The sequence below is a fragment of the Abramis brama genome (genome assembly GCF_963993115.1).
Source record: "Abramis brama genome assembly, chromosome: 16".
In the NCBI taxonomy this organism is placed as follows: Eukaryota; Metazoa; Chordata; class Actinopteri; order Cypriniformes; family Leuciscidae; genus Abramis; species Abramis brama.
Window position 1 is genome coordinate 22,600,159 of NC_139978.1, and position 16,356 is coordinate 22,616,514.

At 36.7% G+C, this 16,356-nt stretch overlaps 1 protein-coding gene across 1 annotated transcript in view; it reads right to left on the reverse strand.

The window, feature by feature from the left end:
• Nucleotides 1-1,806: 1,806 nt before the first annotated feature.
• sema3bl (sema domain, immunoglobulin domain (Ig), short basic domain, secreted, (semaphorin) 3bl) overlaps nucleotides 1,807-16,356 on the reverse strand; it is a 32,583-nt gene continuing 18,033 nt past the window's right edge. Inside the window, exons 4-15 of the mRNA XM_084086367.1 lie at nucleotides 14,677-14,796; nucleotides 12,673-12,763; nucleotides 11,777-11,893; nucleotides 10,961-11,109; nucleotides 9,921-10,035; nucleotides 9,744-9,813; nucleotides 8,212-8,588; nucleotides 8,037-8,128; nucleotides 7,591-7,632; nucleotides 6,171-6,396; nucleotides 5,479-5,612; nucleotides 1,807-4,535 (exon numbers count right to left, since the gene is read on the reverse strand). Coding sequence (XP_083942493.1) covers nucleotides 4,068-4,535; nucleotides 5,479-5,612; nucleotides 6,171-6,396; nucleotides 7,591-7,632; nucleotides 8,037-8,128; nucleotides 8,212-8,588; nucleotides 9,744-9,813; nucleotides 9,921-10,035; nucleotides 10,961-11,109; nucleotides 11,777-11,893; nucleotides 12,673-12,763; nucleotides 14,677-14,796 — 2,001 coding nt within the window. The 3' untranslated portion in view covers nucleotides 1,807-4,067. The remainder of the gene's footprint in view (nucleotides 4,536-5,478; nucleotides 5,613-6,170; nucleotides 6,397-7,590; nucleotides 7,633-8,036; nucleotides 8,129-8,211; nucleotides 8,589-9,743; nucleotides 9,814-9,920; nucleotides 10,036-10,960; nucleotides 11,110-11,776; nucleotides 11,894-12,672; nucleotides 12,764-14,676; nucleotides 14,797-16,356) is intronic.

Sequence of the window (16,356 nt, forward strand, 5' to 3'; positions counted from 1 at the left end):
CTACAACATTCCCAAGTACAGTATGTTTCTAAAGTGTGTCTATACTGTAGGTATTTTTAGTGGCCTCGTTTCTTCCGGTAAGCAACCAAGTTGTCTTCCGCTGCTTTGTAAAATCTGCAACTTCGATTTAAGGTATCATTATTGTCTGTAGCACAAAGATATGTGCCAAAGTTTGGTAGGCTACAAATAGCCTACTTAGGTTTAGGGCTTTGAGCAAGTTACTAACCCTGAATATGAACAATAGCTAAATAGTTATGCTACTATGGTTTAAGATCAAACTCTGATTCTTTCTGTGACCTTTCACACAAAGACAAATAAAACACAAGATTTTGGCAAAGAATTAAATGATAGGAAATGCACCGTATCCATTTACATACTGTAGACACTATATGCAGTTCAGTGCCTTTCTCACTTTCATGCACTTTTTGATCTGTTACATCCACAATGCTATTTAACTTTGAAAGAGGCATAAAGAGGTAATGTTTGACTCCCTTCCCTCCCAAAGTTGAAAGAACCCTGAAAGGTTATTGTATCTAAACTGTTTCAAACACATGAAGAAATACATTTTATGCTTTCACTTTATGCTACTGCCAAAGTGAAATGATTTCCATGCACCCATACAAGTGAATCCACTTAAAATAAAGCCGAAAGTGATGGTAAAAAACAAGCAACATAAACTAAGAGTAGGCTACGTTTGCAATGCAATGATGTGCTAAAAACAGATAGCCTAGTTGACAACATTGTCAAAACTATCCCGTTCACACGGATTTGCGAAAACTACTAAAAACGATGTATTATGCTGACAGGCCAGTAGTTGGCGATGTCACTTTGTAAAGAAAAAAACACGCACCTAGACTAAATGCATTTTTTTTTTTTTTTTTTTACGCACCTATAGACTAAACACGTAATAAGCATGCGTGTGACGTCAGTGTTTTCATAAATTCGCATTTTTGTCGTTTATGTGGAGACGGTAACGGTATCGTTTTTAAAAACTTGCGTTATGAAACCCGTTTTCAAAAGTTTATATTTTCAAGCCCCCATAAAAACACTGTTGTCGTGTACACGAATTTTTTTATTTATAAAAATGCACAAACATAAATGTGTATTAATTGACATGACTTTTCCAAAATCACACTTGTTGTTTTAGCTCATTTTAATGCTTGTTTTTTTTTTCTGATTTAAAATAGTTTAAAGTCATCTTGAGGCCCTTGAAAGGTCTGAGTAATTCTGGGTAAATAGTCTCTTGCACCAAAGGTGAGGTGAGTTATGTGATAAAGTTTACTCTTCAGGTCTGGGTTCTAAAAACAAGTAGAAATACATGACTTTGCAATTAACTTTTTAACACTGAGAGTGAAACCATGGCACAGTTTTGACAGTTATACAATGTAACCGCATCAACCTGCTAACTACATCACATATAAACACACATTTGGGCCTCGTTTAGCTGGTGTTTCAGTTCTGGCTGGGTCTGGTTTATGAACGTCTTCACTGATTTTTATAGCTCTTTTACTGTGGTCTGTTCTCCAGCAGCAATATATCCCAGCACAGCCGCTTGTTCTTAATGTCGAGCCTCATAATGACTAATGACACCAACATATGACCTCACTTGAATGGAGTCATTTTTAAATTGAGCACTGACAAAGACAATCTCGGGAGAAAAAGACCTTTTCAGCATGATAAACCAGCACACGATGGAGATCGTAAAAGGAACATCTGTAATGCCGAAGGGTCACACCCAACCCCTGGGTCCCGCTAAGAGGGGGTCGCTCTGAGCTTACCCGGTGTGAAGCACAAACCCATAAAACTCTCTGTGAAATGTTTTTATTTATGTATCACTGAACCAAACAGAGGTCGGAGTTTTCTGCATGCAAGAATCACTTTTAAATAACACATAAATATATCAGACACACTGGTTAAAACACTGCATTTGTGAACTAAAATCAGTACAATCAATGTTTAAAAAGAGTGAAAAAGATGCTGTTCATGTTATTAAAAGTACAGCATTTACATTAAAAAGCTGATGACAAATGAAGGATCAGAGCAGTTCTGCTACTCATTCACAAAAAGCAGTTTCAGTGCAACTAGTCTATGCAGTCAGTCCTGTCAGGGCAATGAACAGATCAAATTATATTAAGTGAGCTTGTTTCTTTTGCTTGATTTGTTCCAGTGGTTTGATGATTTTTCTCCAAAAACATTGGAGAAAGTTTGCAAGCCAAACAGCAGACAGCAATGTTTTAGAGAAAGCATTCATTTTCCCCCCAGAACTTTTTAACTATAAATAAATAAATGGTTCAAGTGATGCAGGAGTTTTTCGTATAGATGTACAAAGTAAATGAGAATGTGAACAGCGAGAAAGGACACAGATGTTCGCATCAAGGTTACTTTAGCCGCTGAACAGCTTTTGCATCAATGAATGGTAAAACATCAAATCAGCTGTCTAGTATTGCATCAATTAAATTATATATGATTAAAACATTGTAATACTTTCTAATAAGGTTCAATTCATGAAAAATGTACAGTTAGGTGGTCGTTAAAATACATGGTTATTCACCTAATAAATATGTGCACATGACATATTGAGTTTAAATTATAGTCTTACCAGAATAGCATCTTTAACTGCGGCTAAAATAAAAAAAAGTCCATGACAACATACTGTACAAAATCGGCATAGATAAAAGACGAACACGGCAACGGTCTTGCAGTAATATTAATACTAAAGTTCTCAGAGGTCATTTTCAATACAATTGATAACTCGCACGCAAGATAACACCAGCCGTGTTTCTATAGTCGTGTGACAAAATGCGTACTATACACTATGCATTATGTACTCAACCGTCTTGTGTATGAATTTTGTCCAGTTATTTTCTCATCCAGCACTGGAGTCTGTTAGCCTCTCCCCCTCCAGTACACAATTAGAGTTGTGAATTGGGACACACCTTGAGTAGTGTGTAGAGTAATACATAGTTATAAGTACACAGTGTCTAGTTGTCACAACTTGAGGAACAAAAAAAGAGCGAGTCTGCGGTGTGATACATAACACCAGTTTCAGTTACAGCATTGCCATGCATAACAACAGATATTCAGAAAAATCAGACCACTGAATACCATGATTGACCAATTAGAGTTGAGTATTCCAGTGAGCTGCGTAATAACATTAAATGCATTAAGTATCATGAACTAACAACAAACAGTATTTACAGCATTTATGAATCTAGGTTAATGTTCATTTATAAATATACCATTAATTCATGTTCATTCATAATAAATGAATGTTCATTTATACAATGTCAAAAAAGTCAGTATATATTACAAAAACCACACAATGCTGTAAAATTATTGTTCATTGATATTTCATACTAGCTAATGCATTAACTTAAGAATTAGACCTTACTATAAAGTGTTACCAAAACTTTACATTGCAGAGAAGGAAAAGGAAACTGACCCTGTACAAAGCTCTGTAGCTCATGATCGCGATGTGGTGTTTCAAGCTGATTAAGAACAAAATCAGTTCTGTTGAAGTCTCAACGGTCGTCAACCTATGATTTAGTTACCATAAAAAAGTCTAATTAGTCCAAACTTTTAATTCTTTACAGCTTAATGTACTGGCAAGCTGAGTTTTGTTGAGCACTGCCATAGCTCTCAGTTGAGGAAAAGTCTCTAAGCATTATGCCCAGTTGTATCACAGCCAGACGAATCTTAAATGGATATATGTTTTTTGGCACCTGTTATAGCAGTGGCAGCGCTCCAGTCTACTAGTCCCATCCTGTCTACCCTCATTTGTTCCAGTAAAAAGGTTTTGCAGCTGCTAAGTTCTTAAGTGAGATATATAACATCAGCCACGGTCTACTGTGAAGTGATGAGGGCCGGCTGTCCTGGTCACACGAATATTTGGAGAGGGTGCTCAAGAATGTCCTAATTAACATGGAGAGAGCTTGGACTGCTAGACATAAAACCTACATTATTTTACATCACCAAAAGCAAGTATTTATGTGTGTGTATAAGGGCATCTAAAAATCCAGTCCACTTTTCCATTGGAAGTCCATTTTGCTTCTCGTGGGTCTGTATTTTTACTCTAGTGTGTTGAGGTCCCGTGGAGAGCGGATTCGGGATTCTCCCGTGCTCTTTTGGATTCGGGATTTCCGCGCGGAGTCCTGCGCTTGCCGATATTTGTCCATCATGCTTTTGTGTTTGCGTCTTAGCTTCTCATTACACCAAACGCGTTCGCAGTACTGCTCCACCTGCGGCAAATTTGAAGGACCAATCAGCTGCAAGACGTCTTTGAACCACGCCCTGGCTGGGCCGCGGTTGGCAGGGGCTGTGCTGGCGGGGCACGGTGACCACACTTTATATTTGCTGTCACGTGACAGGAGGTCCGAAAGGGCGTCGGCGTGTAAGACGTCCAACCAGAAGCGTGAGAGCGTTTGCGAAAATCCGTGTTCCCGAGATCGACACACGTAGATGCCTTCGTCCTGACGTAACACACGCCGGAACAACAAACCATCATCTGTCTTGATGATACGTTCATCTAATTCCACCTGAACAGAGAGGAAAAAAAAGAAATTATTGGAAATGTACAAATCATATGGTTTCTTTCTCAAATACAGTAAATGAATAAATAAATAAAATGAATACATTTCATTGCATTAGAGAAACAAAATGGGATCTGCAAACAAATGATGCTAACTTTTCTTTCCCAATGACTGCTCACCAATTAGTTTCAAGGTTATTTTCAGTAGATATTTGAAAGTGTCTTAAAAGTAAAAACACAACTATTCATAACTATGGGCATGTTCACATGCAGAATGTGTCCAGATGTATTCATTTGAAACGGTATATTTATTGGTTAATAATTTAAACGTGAAATACTTTGTGAGCTTTTGTAAAATGTTTGAGAATTTTGAACATTTATATTTTGTTGTTCATCTTTACTTCTTTGTAACATAGTACTTTCTAGAATAGTTTGGGGGGGGGGGGGGGGGGGGGGGTCTATCTGATCTAAACTGATCTATTTGGGTTCATACATTAGTATAATGGCCACATTTACATAAAATGGTTTAAGTGACCCAATTCCGATTTTTTCCCTCCCATGTGGCACAGATCAGATATGACCCACGAACATGCAAGCAGGAAAAAAGCACATGGATTCTGATATTCTCAGATCGGTTTCAGGCCTCATTCAATATGTGGAAATAAATCGGATATGCGCATTTGCGTCTGCCATGTAAGTGGAATAAAAAAAAACAGATGTAACATTTTTCAGTCAAAAATTACCGAAGAGGTATTCTATAAATGAATAGTGCTCATAAAAGGCTGTTGAGATTCCTTTGAAACGGAGTAGAGACTTGGAGCCAGAAACAGTATGTCTTTCACAAAGAGAACCCTGGCATCTAATGCAATGATATTTCGACATTTTTAAGTGTCCGAATACTTTTTTGGTGTCCTTGTAGATATCTTCTAATCCTTTTGTATGTCTCTCACCTCTTCTAAGTGGTCATCTCTCTGAATGTGCCATGTGACAGTGGCCTGTGGCGATCGAGGGATGCACTCCAGGAAGGTGCTGTTGTTCTCAGTGCCATAAATGACCCGTTCATCAGTCAGATCCAGATCCTCCACTACAAAGAAGATCACATGACACTTTAACACAGTCACACAACACGGTTCAGAGTAAGGCCAGTCAGGGATTTTCCACTGCATATGTGTTTGGATAAGAGTGCACATACATATATAATCCCTTTTCATCACCAACATCCTCACCTTTGGCATGCAAACACTCAAGCGCTCTTCACTCACACCTCTTTTGTTCTTTCCTCTCATACTCTCTCTCCTCTGTGATGAGAGATGGAGAGTGATCTGTCTGTTCATCTCTCACTCTATCAGTTCCTGTCTTTCACATAGAGTTTGTCTCAGTGGAGTGAGATTGCCCTTCAAACCCTATTAATCTTCCTATTAGAACAAGCTCAAAGGTGTATTGAAGTTTCTAATTCAAATGATTAAACAATTTAACTTCAAATCTCCGGAGGAATTGCTCTTCTCTTACACTTTCACATCAGTGAGCTCTTTGACATGTAAATGAAATTGAAGATGTCAGAGGAGGCCACTGGTGCATTGACATTCATGCTGCATGACTGCACTCAATTAAGGAGGCTGTCACCTCTCTCCTTCTTTCTTACCACTGAGGTTCTGGTCCATGCACTGCAGTGCTGGGTTTGCATGTTTGATGTCCTGTCTCCGGTAACGCCGTTTTGTGTTTGGCAGGTAGCGTGTGCAGGTGTGTCCGTCCCAGGCACAGTATGGATCTCGAGCTAGGCAGCACTCGGCACAGGCTTTACCGTACAAACTGCAGCGGTGCAGAGGAACCTGGACAACACCCGTCTGTGAACCCACGAACAAAGTTTGCTGAAAGAGAGAGAGAGAAAATTAACAATTTTAGTTGCTCCCTTGAGAAAAATATGGATAGTTCAACCAAATAACAAATTCGGTCATCATTTACTTTCTTTCCACTGTGAAACAAAAGAAGTTTGTTTCACAGTGAAAATATGTAATGCCAGTTAATGCATTGCCTTGCAGTTAATTCTACACCATAGAGTGGATGTGCTTGACTGGCCTGCTTGCAGTCCAGATCTGTCTCCTATTGAAAATGTATGGCCCATCATGAAAAGGAGAATCAGACAACAACGACCATGGCTTATTTCAAGACATCTTTGTATCAGGCAAGATTTGGCAAAAATTCCACTTGCAAAAGTTAGTATTATCTTTAGTATCTTTAGTATAAACAGTTAGTATCCTCAATTCCCAAATGATTTAACAGTGTAATTAAAAGGAAAGGTGGTAAACAAACAATAACATTTTCTTGGTTAAAGAAAACATTAGAAATCATTTCTTTGTACTTTTGTCAGTTAAATAAAGGTTAAAAGAATGAACAAATCACAGATTTTTGATTTTATTGCATTTTACAAAATGTCCCAGCATTTCTGGAAATGGGGTTGTAAAAGCGAGAGCTGAAGCAGAACCAAAACAATGTTCCTCCACAAAATGCATGCAGTTTTGTTTTTTAACTGCTAGAGGGCCAAAAGTTACATAGTGCACTTTTAAGTCATTATTTAATAAAAATTTAAGGCAAATATTCAACACAAGAACCAACACCATTTGACATTTTTGACATGAAACCTGGTGCAATGAGTCTTGAGTCATGCATGTGTTTAAGTGTGAATCCTTTTTTTGAATACCACGAAAGTAAAAAATAAAAATAAAAAAACAGTTTGGAATGATTTGACGGTAAATAAATGATGACACCATTTTAATTTTTGGGTGAACTCTCTTTAACTCCTGTGGCTCCAGTACTGTCCATGAAGTAAGTGAACTGTTTGGATATAAAGCACCCGCTTCATGATGAATAACAACTGGTTGTTTTGCATGAATGTTTACTGCTTTGGAGCCAAAAAGCATATACACACAAAGTGGAGTCTCTGCACAAAGTAAAAGCCTCTTTGGGAATTTTGTGGAAAATGAATTTATGGTGCTGCTTACGTTACTACGCTTACGTTAATTTACTGGAACAGTACAGTGAGTGTACATGATGCATGAACTTACCCTTTTCACAGATATATCCATGGAGGTTATGGGAGTGGGTACCTGCAGAGATAAATATAATGAGAAACAGATATAAAGGTACTCAGATATACTCTATTGTTTAAAAATTTGGGGTCAGACTTTTTAAAGAAATTCGGTTTATTCGGTAAGGATGCATTAAATTGGTCAAAAGTGACAGTAAAGACATTTAAATTATTACAAAAGATTTAAATATCCAAAAAATGCTTTTGAACTTTCAATTCATCAAAGAATTCAGCATTGATAATAATAAGAAATGTTTCTTGAGCAGCAAATCAGCATATTAGAATGATTTCTGAAGGATCATGTGACACTGAAGACTAAAGTAATTATGCTGTTGTAATTATTCAGCTTTGATATCACAGGAATAAATTACATTTTAAAATATATTAAAATAGAAAACGTCCCACACTTTTGAGCTCACAGACCTTGAACACCTGCATTTCCTCCAGTGTGATTTCCTCACTGGTGAGAGTGTTACCATTTCCTAGTACGATAACCTTTAGCACTGTCCCAATATCTGAAGAGGTCAAAGGTCACAGTTATTCAACCATTCGGTTACAAATACACTTAAAAATTAAGTAAAGTGATGACGCTCCTTACCAGTGCCGATGAACATGACATCATAGTATCCGTCCTCGGCCTGTGTGCGATCTACAGTGATGTGTGTGAGCCTGTAGGGGGCGCCGGTGCGGAGCAGCAGTGGTTGCCGATGTGAGGGGTAAATGGGGCGCCACATTAGAGGGTGCGTTCGAGCAAATTGCAAAACGACATCTGGAAACTCCAGTGTGCTACGGAAGGCACGGCCAGGCTGGGCTGTGATTTTACTGGGGCAAACTCCCGGTCGTGGATAAGGGACTCGTCCTTCATAAGGTCCCCACTGATAGTCCGGTCCTTCTTTATGAGCAAATGGCCCATTAAACGCCTCACGGATATCAGCCATACTATAGACACACACTGCATAGCCCTGAAACACATTACTGGAGAGAGAAAATGTTCTGTTAAACTCACAAATACCTGATTGATGCTCTTAAAGGGTTAGTTCACCCAAAAATGAAAATTCTGTCAGTAATTACTCACCCTCATGTTGTTCCAACCATGTAAGACCTTCGTTCATCTTCGGATCACAAATTAAGATATTTTTGATGAAATCTGACAGCTTTCTCACTCCTCCATAGGCTTTCAGAGGGACCCAAACTCGCCGGCCCAGAATAGTTATTAAAAACATCGTTAAAATAGTCCAAGTGACTACAGTGGCTCTACATTATGTTTATCATGCGACGACGATACTTTTTGTGCGGAAAAACAACAAAAATAACGACTTTATCCAACTATTAGTGTTACTCTCAACTCTCATCAGAGGCCCACATTGAAGAACACTAATAGTTGGATAAAGTCATTATTTTTGTTGTTTTTCCGCACAAAAAGTATCGTCGTCGCATGATAAACATAATGTAGAGCCACTGTAGTCACTTGGACTATTTTAACGATGTTTTTAATAACTATTCTGGGCTGGCGAGTTTGGGTCCCTCTGAAAGCCTATGGAGGAGTGAGAAAGCTGTCAGATTTCATCAAAAATATCTTAATTTGTGATCCGAAGATGAACGAAAGGCTTACATGGTTGGAACAACATGAGGGTGAGTAATTACTGACAGAATTTTCATTTTTGGGTGGACTAACCCTTTAAAAATTATGAAGTTTATTTATATAGTACATTTCACACACAATGGTGATTTAAATTCTTTACAATGGCATAAAAAAATACAGCTAAACAGCTAAATTAAAGATAATAAAAGAAATTTAATTAAAAAATATAAAACATTAAAAATAAATACAAACATTCTAAAATCAAATATATATTTTTTTAAATATTTAAGAACATAAAAATGAATAAGAAAAGACAAAGGCATTAAAATAAATAATGAAAATTAACATTTAAATTGGATTAAAATGAGGAAAAGGCGTAATATGTATGTATATATATATATATATATATATATATATATATATATATATATATATATATATATATATATATATAATAAAAGACAATTTAAAATGCATTAAAAAATTATACAAAGATGAAAGCTGAATGAAATAAACAGATGTTTTCTCAGTCTGGATTTGAGTCAGACCTGATTGTGCTGAATATTGCGTAGATCTCTGGATTGGTTTCATCTTTGGTCCTTAACAGAAACACATCCTCTGCATGACAAACACATCACACAAGAGGCGTAAGAGATCAAAATGATTTCAAGTTTATATAATATTGTATATAAAAGAGCTGAGGGAGTGTTTGTTTATCGTCTCACCCAGCTGGTGAAAGTGTGTTTGGATGCCGTGAGGTCCAGGAACAGAACACACCAGTCGGGCTTTAATAAATGTACTCCACTTATTCACCAAAACCCTCTGCCCACCCACATCACTCTGAAATCACATAAACAATAAATCATGAGGCGTTGAATTCACTTCTGAACAGATCGGCAAAAACTCAAATTACCCCCAGACCACACACACAATGACCTCTTGGTAAAACAAACCGTCTCTGCGTCTCAATTTGTATACAATCCATCCTAAGTAGTATGCAAGATTAGAATTAGTGCATCCCAAATCATAGCATACTAAATAATAATATACTAGTATACGAAAGGTGCCACAGTGCATCCATACAATGCTTTCCCCCCACAATCACTTACTAAATTGAGTTTGTGAAAGTTCTCATTTGACTTTTTTGGGTGAACTGGTTTAATTAAAGGGGTCACACACCACTAACCCCTGTAATTTGAACACTGTTTATACATAAACATTCAGTTGTAACTGTTCCCGTGGGAACAAGAACAGTTCAGTATCACAAAATATCTCACAGCAGCACCCAGTTATGGAGATTAAGGCACTGTAAGGGAAGGATTGTTACGGATCCCAAAAAAAGCAAAACAGCTGGGTGGTGTAAAGGATCTCAAATCTGTGTAATCTGTATATGCGCAAATAATTACCCTCTCTGCAGTTTAAGTGTGTGTGTGTGATTTGGGAATGTGCTAGAGCTGAACAATGAATAGCAGTCAAAGTGACAGTAATGTGCGAATGAACCCAGCTCTTTGAACACTGACCTCTGAATGACAGAGAGGGATTTGTACTGCTCCCCTTACTCTACAGACCCTTGTGTGTTAGCGGTGTGTATGTGTGTGTACGTATACTGGGGTAATCGGTGAGTGTGTGTGTGATTCAGAGGCATGCAAACCATCCAACAGCTGTGTGTATGGGGTTGACAACAAGGCAAGAGCATTGCATTCCAGTATACTGGTCTACTTGTGCCTGGATGTATATATGTGGTGTTTGTTGTGGTATGCCTCACCGCACACAATCGTCCAATGCGTGTGTGTATGGCTCCTTCATCGTCTCGCTCTGTGGTCTCTGTTGCTCTTTCAGTGAAGAAAAAATAAAGTTTATCGTCATCTCTGTCTGCACTGTCAGGGATGAGGTGGGCCGCAACAAACCTGGGCTCTGCATACACACACACATACACACATACACTATTATAATGCTTATACTGATCTAATTGTTTGTAGTATGTAGATTTTACAAATCAATAAGAAATAATTTTTAATTTTAAGAATAATTGGGTGTTTCATCAATGACGAGCACTTAAAGTCCCAAGATTTAAAATATGAAAATACATAATAAAACAATAAAGATTATTATGAATGTATAAAGACTGAAATAACTACTGCAATATTTACTCTGTGAAAAATACACAAATTATGATTGCTTATTTCCCCCAGATATTTTAGTATTATTTATATATTATTATTTGGAATGTAAAAAAATATATATATATTTTTTTTTTTTATTGAATCTTAATTTCAATTAAAGAAAATTATTTTTAACAATTTTTCGTAAACAATATCAAAACTGATTTCCACAACAAGTTTTCCACTAATAAATATAGTGTTTCATTTCCAATCAAGCTTTTCAATTGAATAATTGTTCAAAATATGTGTATGAAAATATTTATGACACATGGTGCTATGAAATTTGTTTTAGCAAGACAAAGGAGTCATACATTTTCTTCCAAAAATGTTAAATTGTCATTTCCATCACCATAATTTCCACCAGAAAATACATAAGAAATAAGAATGTTTATTAAAATCAATATCAAGTATTTTTGTACCGTGTAGAATCCTCTGATCTGTCTCTGTTCTCATGGGTGAGCGAGTTCCTAAACCTCTCAAAATCACAGAGTCTCTCCCCAAAAAATCCGCAGTAAGACCGGTGTACAGCTCTCCACCTGAGAGAGAGTGAAAGAGCATTGGAGGTCATTGCAGACAGCTGAATTCTCAACATCTTATGTGAGACATAAGAAAAGTAAAAATAATTCTGCAGGAAGCCCCACTGTTAACATTTTCATTAAATCATGTTATCAGGTATAAAAAAACACATTCACACACCTATAAATCAGCTGAGTCCTGATATACAGTCAATAGCTGTTCAAAGTCACACACACACACGTTACTTCTGAGATTAGAAGTTACTACTGTACTTACTAAACTTGACTACATGTTTATAATTTGTATGTGTTTGTATGAACACATACTTTAAAAAAACAACTCTGTTACCCATGAATTATCTGACAGAACTGTGTGCATGTTAGTGTGTGATAGATCTCCAAGGTCACTAATACGCAATCTTAAAAATCTGTCCCAAAACATATTGCATTTGGCAAAATGACAAGCAAAGAAAGCCAAGATTGTGCATTGTTGTAAAGGCACACACTATACACACTGGGAGATGTGTCTATGCCCCAGAAGACTGTAACACACCCACGAACACAAACACAGAAGACCCCTGTAACACTAAACCTGGCCTGAAGAGCACCTCAAATTTCCCCCATCAGAGCAGTCAATCTACAAAGGCCCATAAATTCTGACAACTGACAAGCAGAAATCTCCACCCTACACACACGAGCCAAAATACACACACACACACACACACACATTCTCAAATACACAACACAAACATGTAATGGCATGAACTTTTACACAGAAACTTAACACATTGGCACTGTACCTGTGAAGGTGCTTGCAAAGGGTAGTTTGGGATCATGAGGACATTTCCCCCTCCCATTCTGAACTGTGGTACGGTCCAAACTGAACACATGCTGCCAACAAGAAGTCAGAACATTCACATCAATTTCACAACTCAACGATAAACTATAGCTGACACATGAATTTCTCTTGCTAGTGAAAAAATATATTGTTTATTTTTACAATACTTTAATGTATTATTAATCATCATGTTCTGTTTGGGGTATTAGAGACCCCAAGGCCCTTTTAATATTTCCAAAGATATATTCAATATCATTACTACTTCTTGATTTCTCCTAATCGTATAAGAACTGATTATAAACAAAACCTGGGGACTTAATGTTCCTGTGATGTTAAAGCTGAATTTTCAGCATCATCAGAAATTATTCTAATACACCGATTTGGTGCTCAAGAAACATTTTTTTGTTTTTATCAATGTTTTCTTCACAAAACTTTGATGAATAGAAAGTTCAAAAGAAAAGCATTTATTTGAAACAGATTTTTTTGTAACAATGTAAAAGTATTCGCTGTCACTGATCAATTTAATGCATCCTTGCTGATGTACTAACTTCTTTCAAAAAAAAAAAAAAAAACTGACCCCAAACTTTTGAACAGTAGTTTATTGTGATTTGTTTTGAGTCAAACTGACCCCAAACAAAACAATCAATGTTAGGGAGTAACTTTTACTTTTTTCACATTTATCAGTAGAAGCTGAATTGACAGTATTTCAGCTGAATTCATAATAGCATAACTTTTCAAATAACAAACTACTTTTTGAAACAAGTACCAGAATAGCATAACACAACACTACATCATAGTTACTCTTGACATGGTCTATCAAACGCGTAGCTTTACAGCCAAAAGAGCTGAGGCAATGATTGTGCTTTCATACACAATCTTTTTTCCTCTCTCTTACTGTAAGTAGAACAGGGAAATGGTTAGTTTGGGTTTACATTTATATGAACCGGTTCAAATAAACGGTTTACTGATTCCTGATTCAAGTTCCAAAGAATAAATCCCTGTGTCTTCTTTAGTGAAATACTGAAGTAAAATATCCACATTAAAGTTTTAACTAGTTTATTGGTTGTATATTTATCATTAATATGTCTTTTCAATTCACCCTAATTAAGTTCTTAAATGTTTTTTGCAGCAGATAAATACTGCTCTGATTACAAAATGAAATAGTATCACCTGACTTTGAGTTTCTAGGCTGTATCATACGAGATTTTGTAACTATTTCGATAGTCCACTTTAGACATTCTACTAACTAGAAGTAACTTTGCAGCTACATGTCAACTACCAGTCATTAGAGTATTAGTAGACTGTCTGCTTAATATCTGATAACATTTTATGTTGATGGTCCTCAACAGACATTCTACTGACTATAAGTAACCCTGGAAGTACATATCTGAGAGTTAGTTGACATGTAGTTGCAAAGTTACTTATAGTTAGTAGAATGTCTAAAGTGGACAATCGAATTAAAGTGTAAACGAGTTTTCATCTAATGTGTAATAATAGTAATGGAGTAGTTTTTACTGTCAGTGATGTCAGACGTATGGGTGAGTCCAGTTGATGCCAAAACCAGATTGATAAACCTGTGGTGAACTGTGCCAGTTCAGTTACACAATGTACTATTGTCTATTTGTCAGACATCTCTGACGCCCTGAGGTGACACATAAGATAAAACACCTCAAAGGAAGTAAGAGCAGCTCGCTCTGTATTCTGCCCAATGCCAGAATATTCATATCTGTATAACACATGCAAGCAATATCTCTCTTTTCTATCCTCTGCTCTGAATCCTCAGTGTTTTTGCTTTGTATCTTCTCTCATGATCTAGTCTTGACCTCTAGGGTCAGTCTGTTGGTGGGTGACCTCTGACCTTAAACAATTTGGTCTCTGATACATAAGTAAATTAGATTCTCCTGATGTGCATACACAAACAAACTAGGTGTGAAGTAGTGGGAGGGAGTGTTAGCTCATATGTTACCTCTCCACGGTGTCCGACGTTCACATACGCACACACGGGTTGGAAAGCTCCAGTTCCACAGGCCAGCAGATGAGTGCGGTTAAATGGCTGCAGCAAACGCACAAAGTTTGCACACTCCGTCTGTACCAAACACACAAAGATAGAGGTCATATTAAAATGTTTGGGGTTTTGGTAGCAAATTAACGTACCAACACATGTATTTTACAATGGACAACCAAGTTAAACTCATCAAATGCAGTTCATGCTCATAGGAAATCAAAGGATTTTGGTACGTGTGAGTTTGACTGATATTTCCCCTGGAGTGTTTAAATGGAGAGTTACAGGAATCAGCTCATTTTAATGGATCAGAGAAAAAGAGCGAAGAAATATCAAGAAAATTATCCCTACTTAAAACTCACTGAAGCCCAATCAGAGCTTTCAACATGGGAATGAAGCTCTCAAGTTTAAATTACTGAAGGGTTCAGAAAGAGGAAGACATCACACACACATACAAACACACACTATCAACATGTACACACTCTTAACTATGTCCACCTGTATGCAGCCTCATTGACTGTGCAGGGTCAAAATCAGTGGAGCATAAATGAACGAAAGATCAAGGGTCATAAAAGATGCAGGCAGATGCTCAAACTGCGACCAGATGTTAACCAGCAGGGCTGAGAGCGCAAGAGAGATCCAAAGCAGCAATGTGCCAGTCACTTAGCATAAACAGGGCATAAAACAGAGCCTGAAGCTTAAAAATAAATAAATAAATAAATGTTGTCAGTAATTTAGAGAATAAAACAAAATATTTTAATTTTACTCAAACATAAATATAAATAGTAAATTTATATAAATTTTTTGTAGCCCTGTTATCAATATTTGGGACAAACCTGACTTTTATTTAAGCAATAAAATATTTAATTAAATGTACATATTCAAATAAATAATAAATAAATAAATAAATAAATAAATTATTTTGGTCATTAAATTGTATTAATATTTCAAATATTTTTATTACAATAGACTGAATATCAATTCAACAGATTATGCCAAAATTAAGAAATTGCTGTATGATATTAATTGTTGTATACAGTTAAGAAGGCCATGACTTCTGAGGTTTGGGTTTAAAACAATCTATTATTTATTTAATTTATTAATCTATTTACATTAGTTTATCTAATAGTTCTCATATAAAAGATATTTATATTCTGCTAAAAAAAGGAAACTAAAATGTCCCATATTCATGTAAAGTGACACCAGCCCTTTTTCGGGATGTGTGAGCTGTGTTCTGTGTTAAATAAAACTCAGTTCATGTTCATATCTGTGTGTTTGTTCATTGTTACACAAGCTAGAGCATAAATGAAAAACAAATATTCCTTACACATACTCACACAATGAACAGAGTCATTAAAACACCGCTGTGAAATCACACTCACCTGTCACATCAAACAACACTGCCGGGACAGTCACCAGAGCATGTAACCATGGAGGCACCTCACATTTCCACTTTATGAGCGAAACATGCTAAACACTAGCAGATGCAGAGTGTATATCCCTGTGTGTGAGTGAGTGAGTGTGTGTGTGTGTGTGTGTGTGTGTGTGTGTGTGTGTGTGTGTGTGTGTGTGTGTGTGTGTGTGTGTGTGTGTGTTGAAGACATTCCACCATTGGGGACAGAGGACAGGAAAGCTTTAACTTGA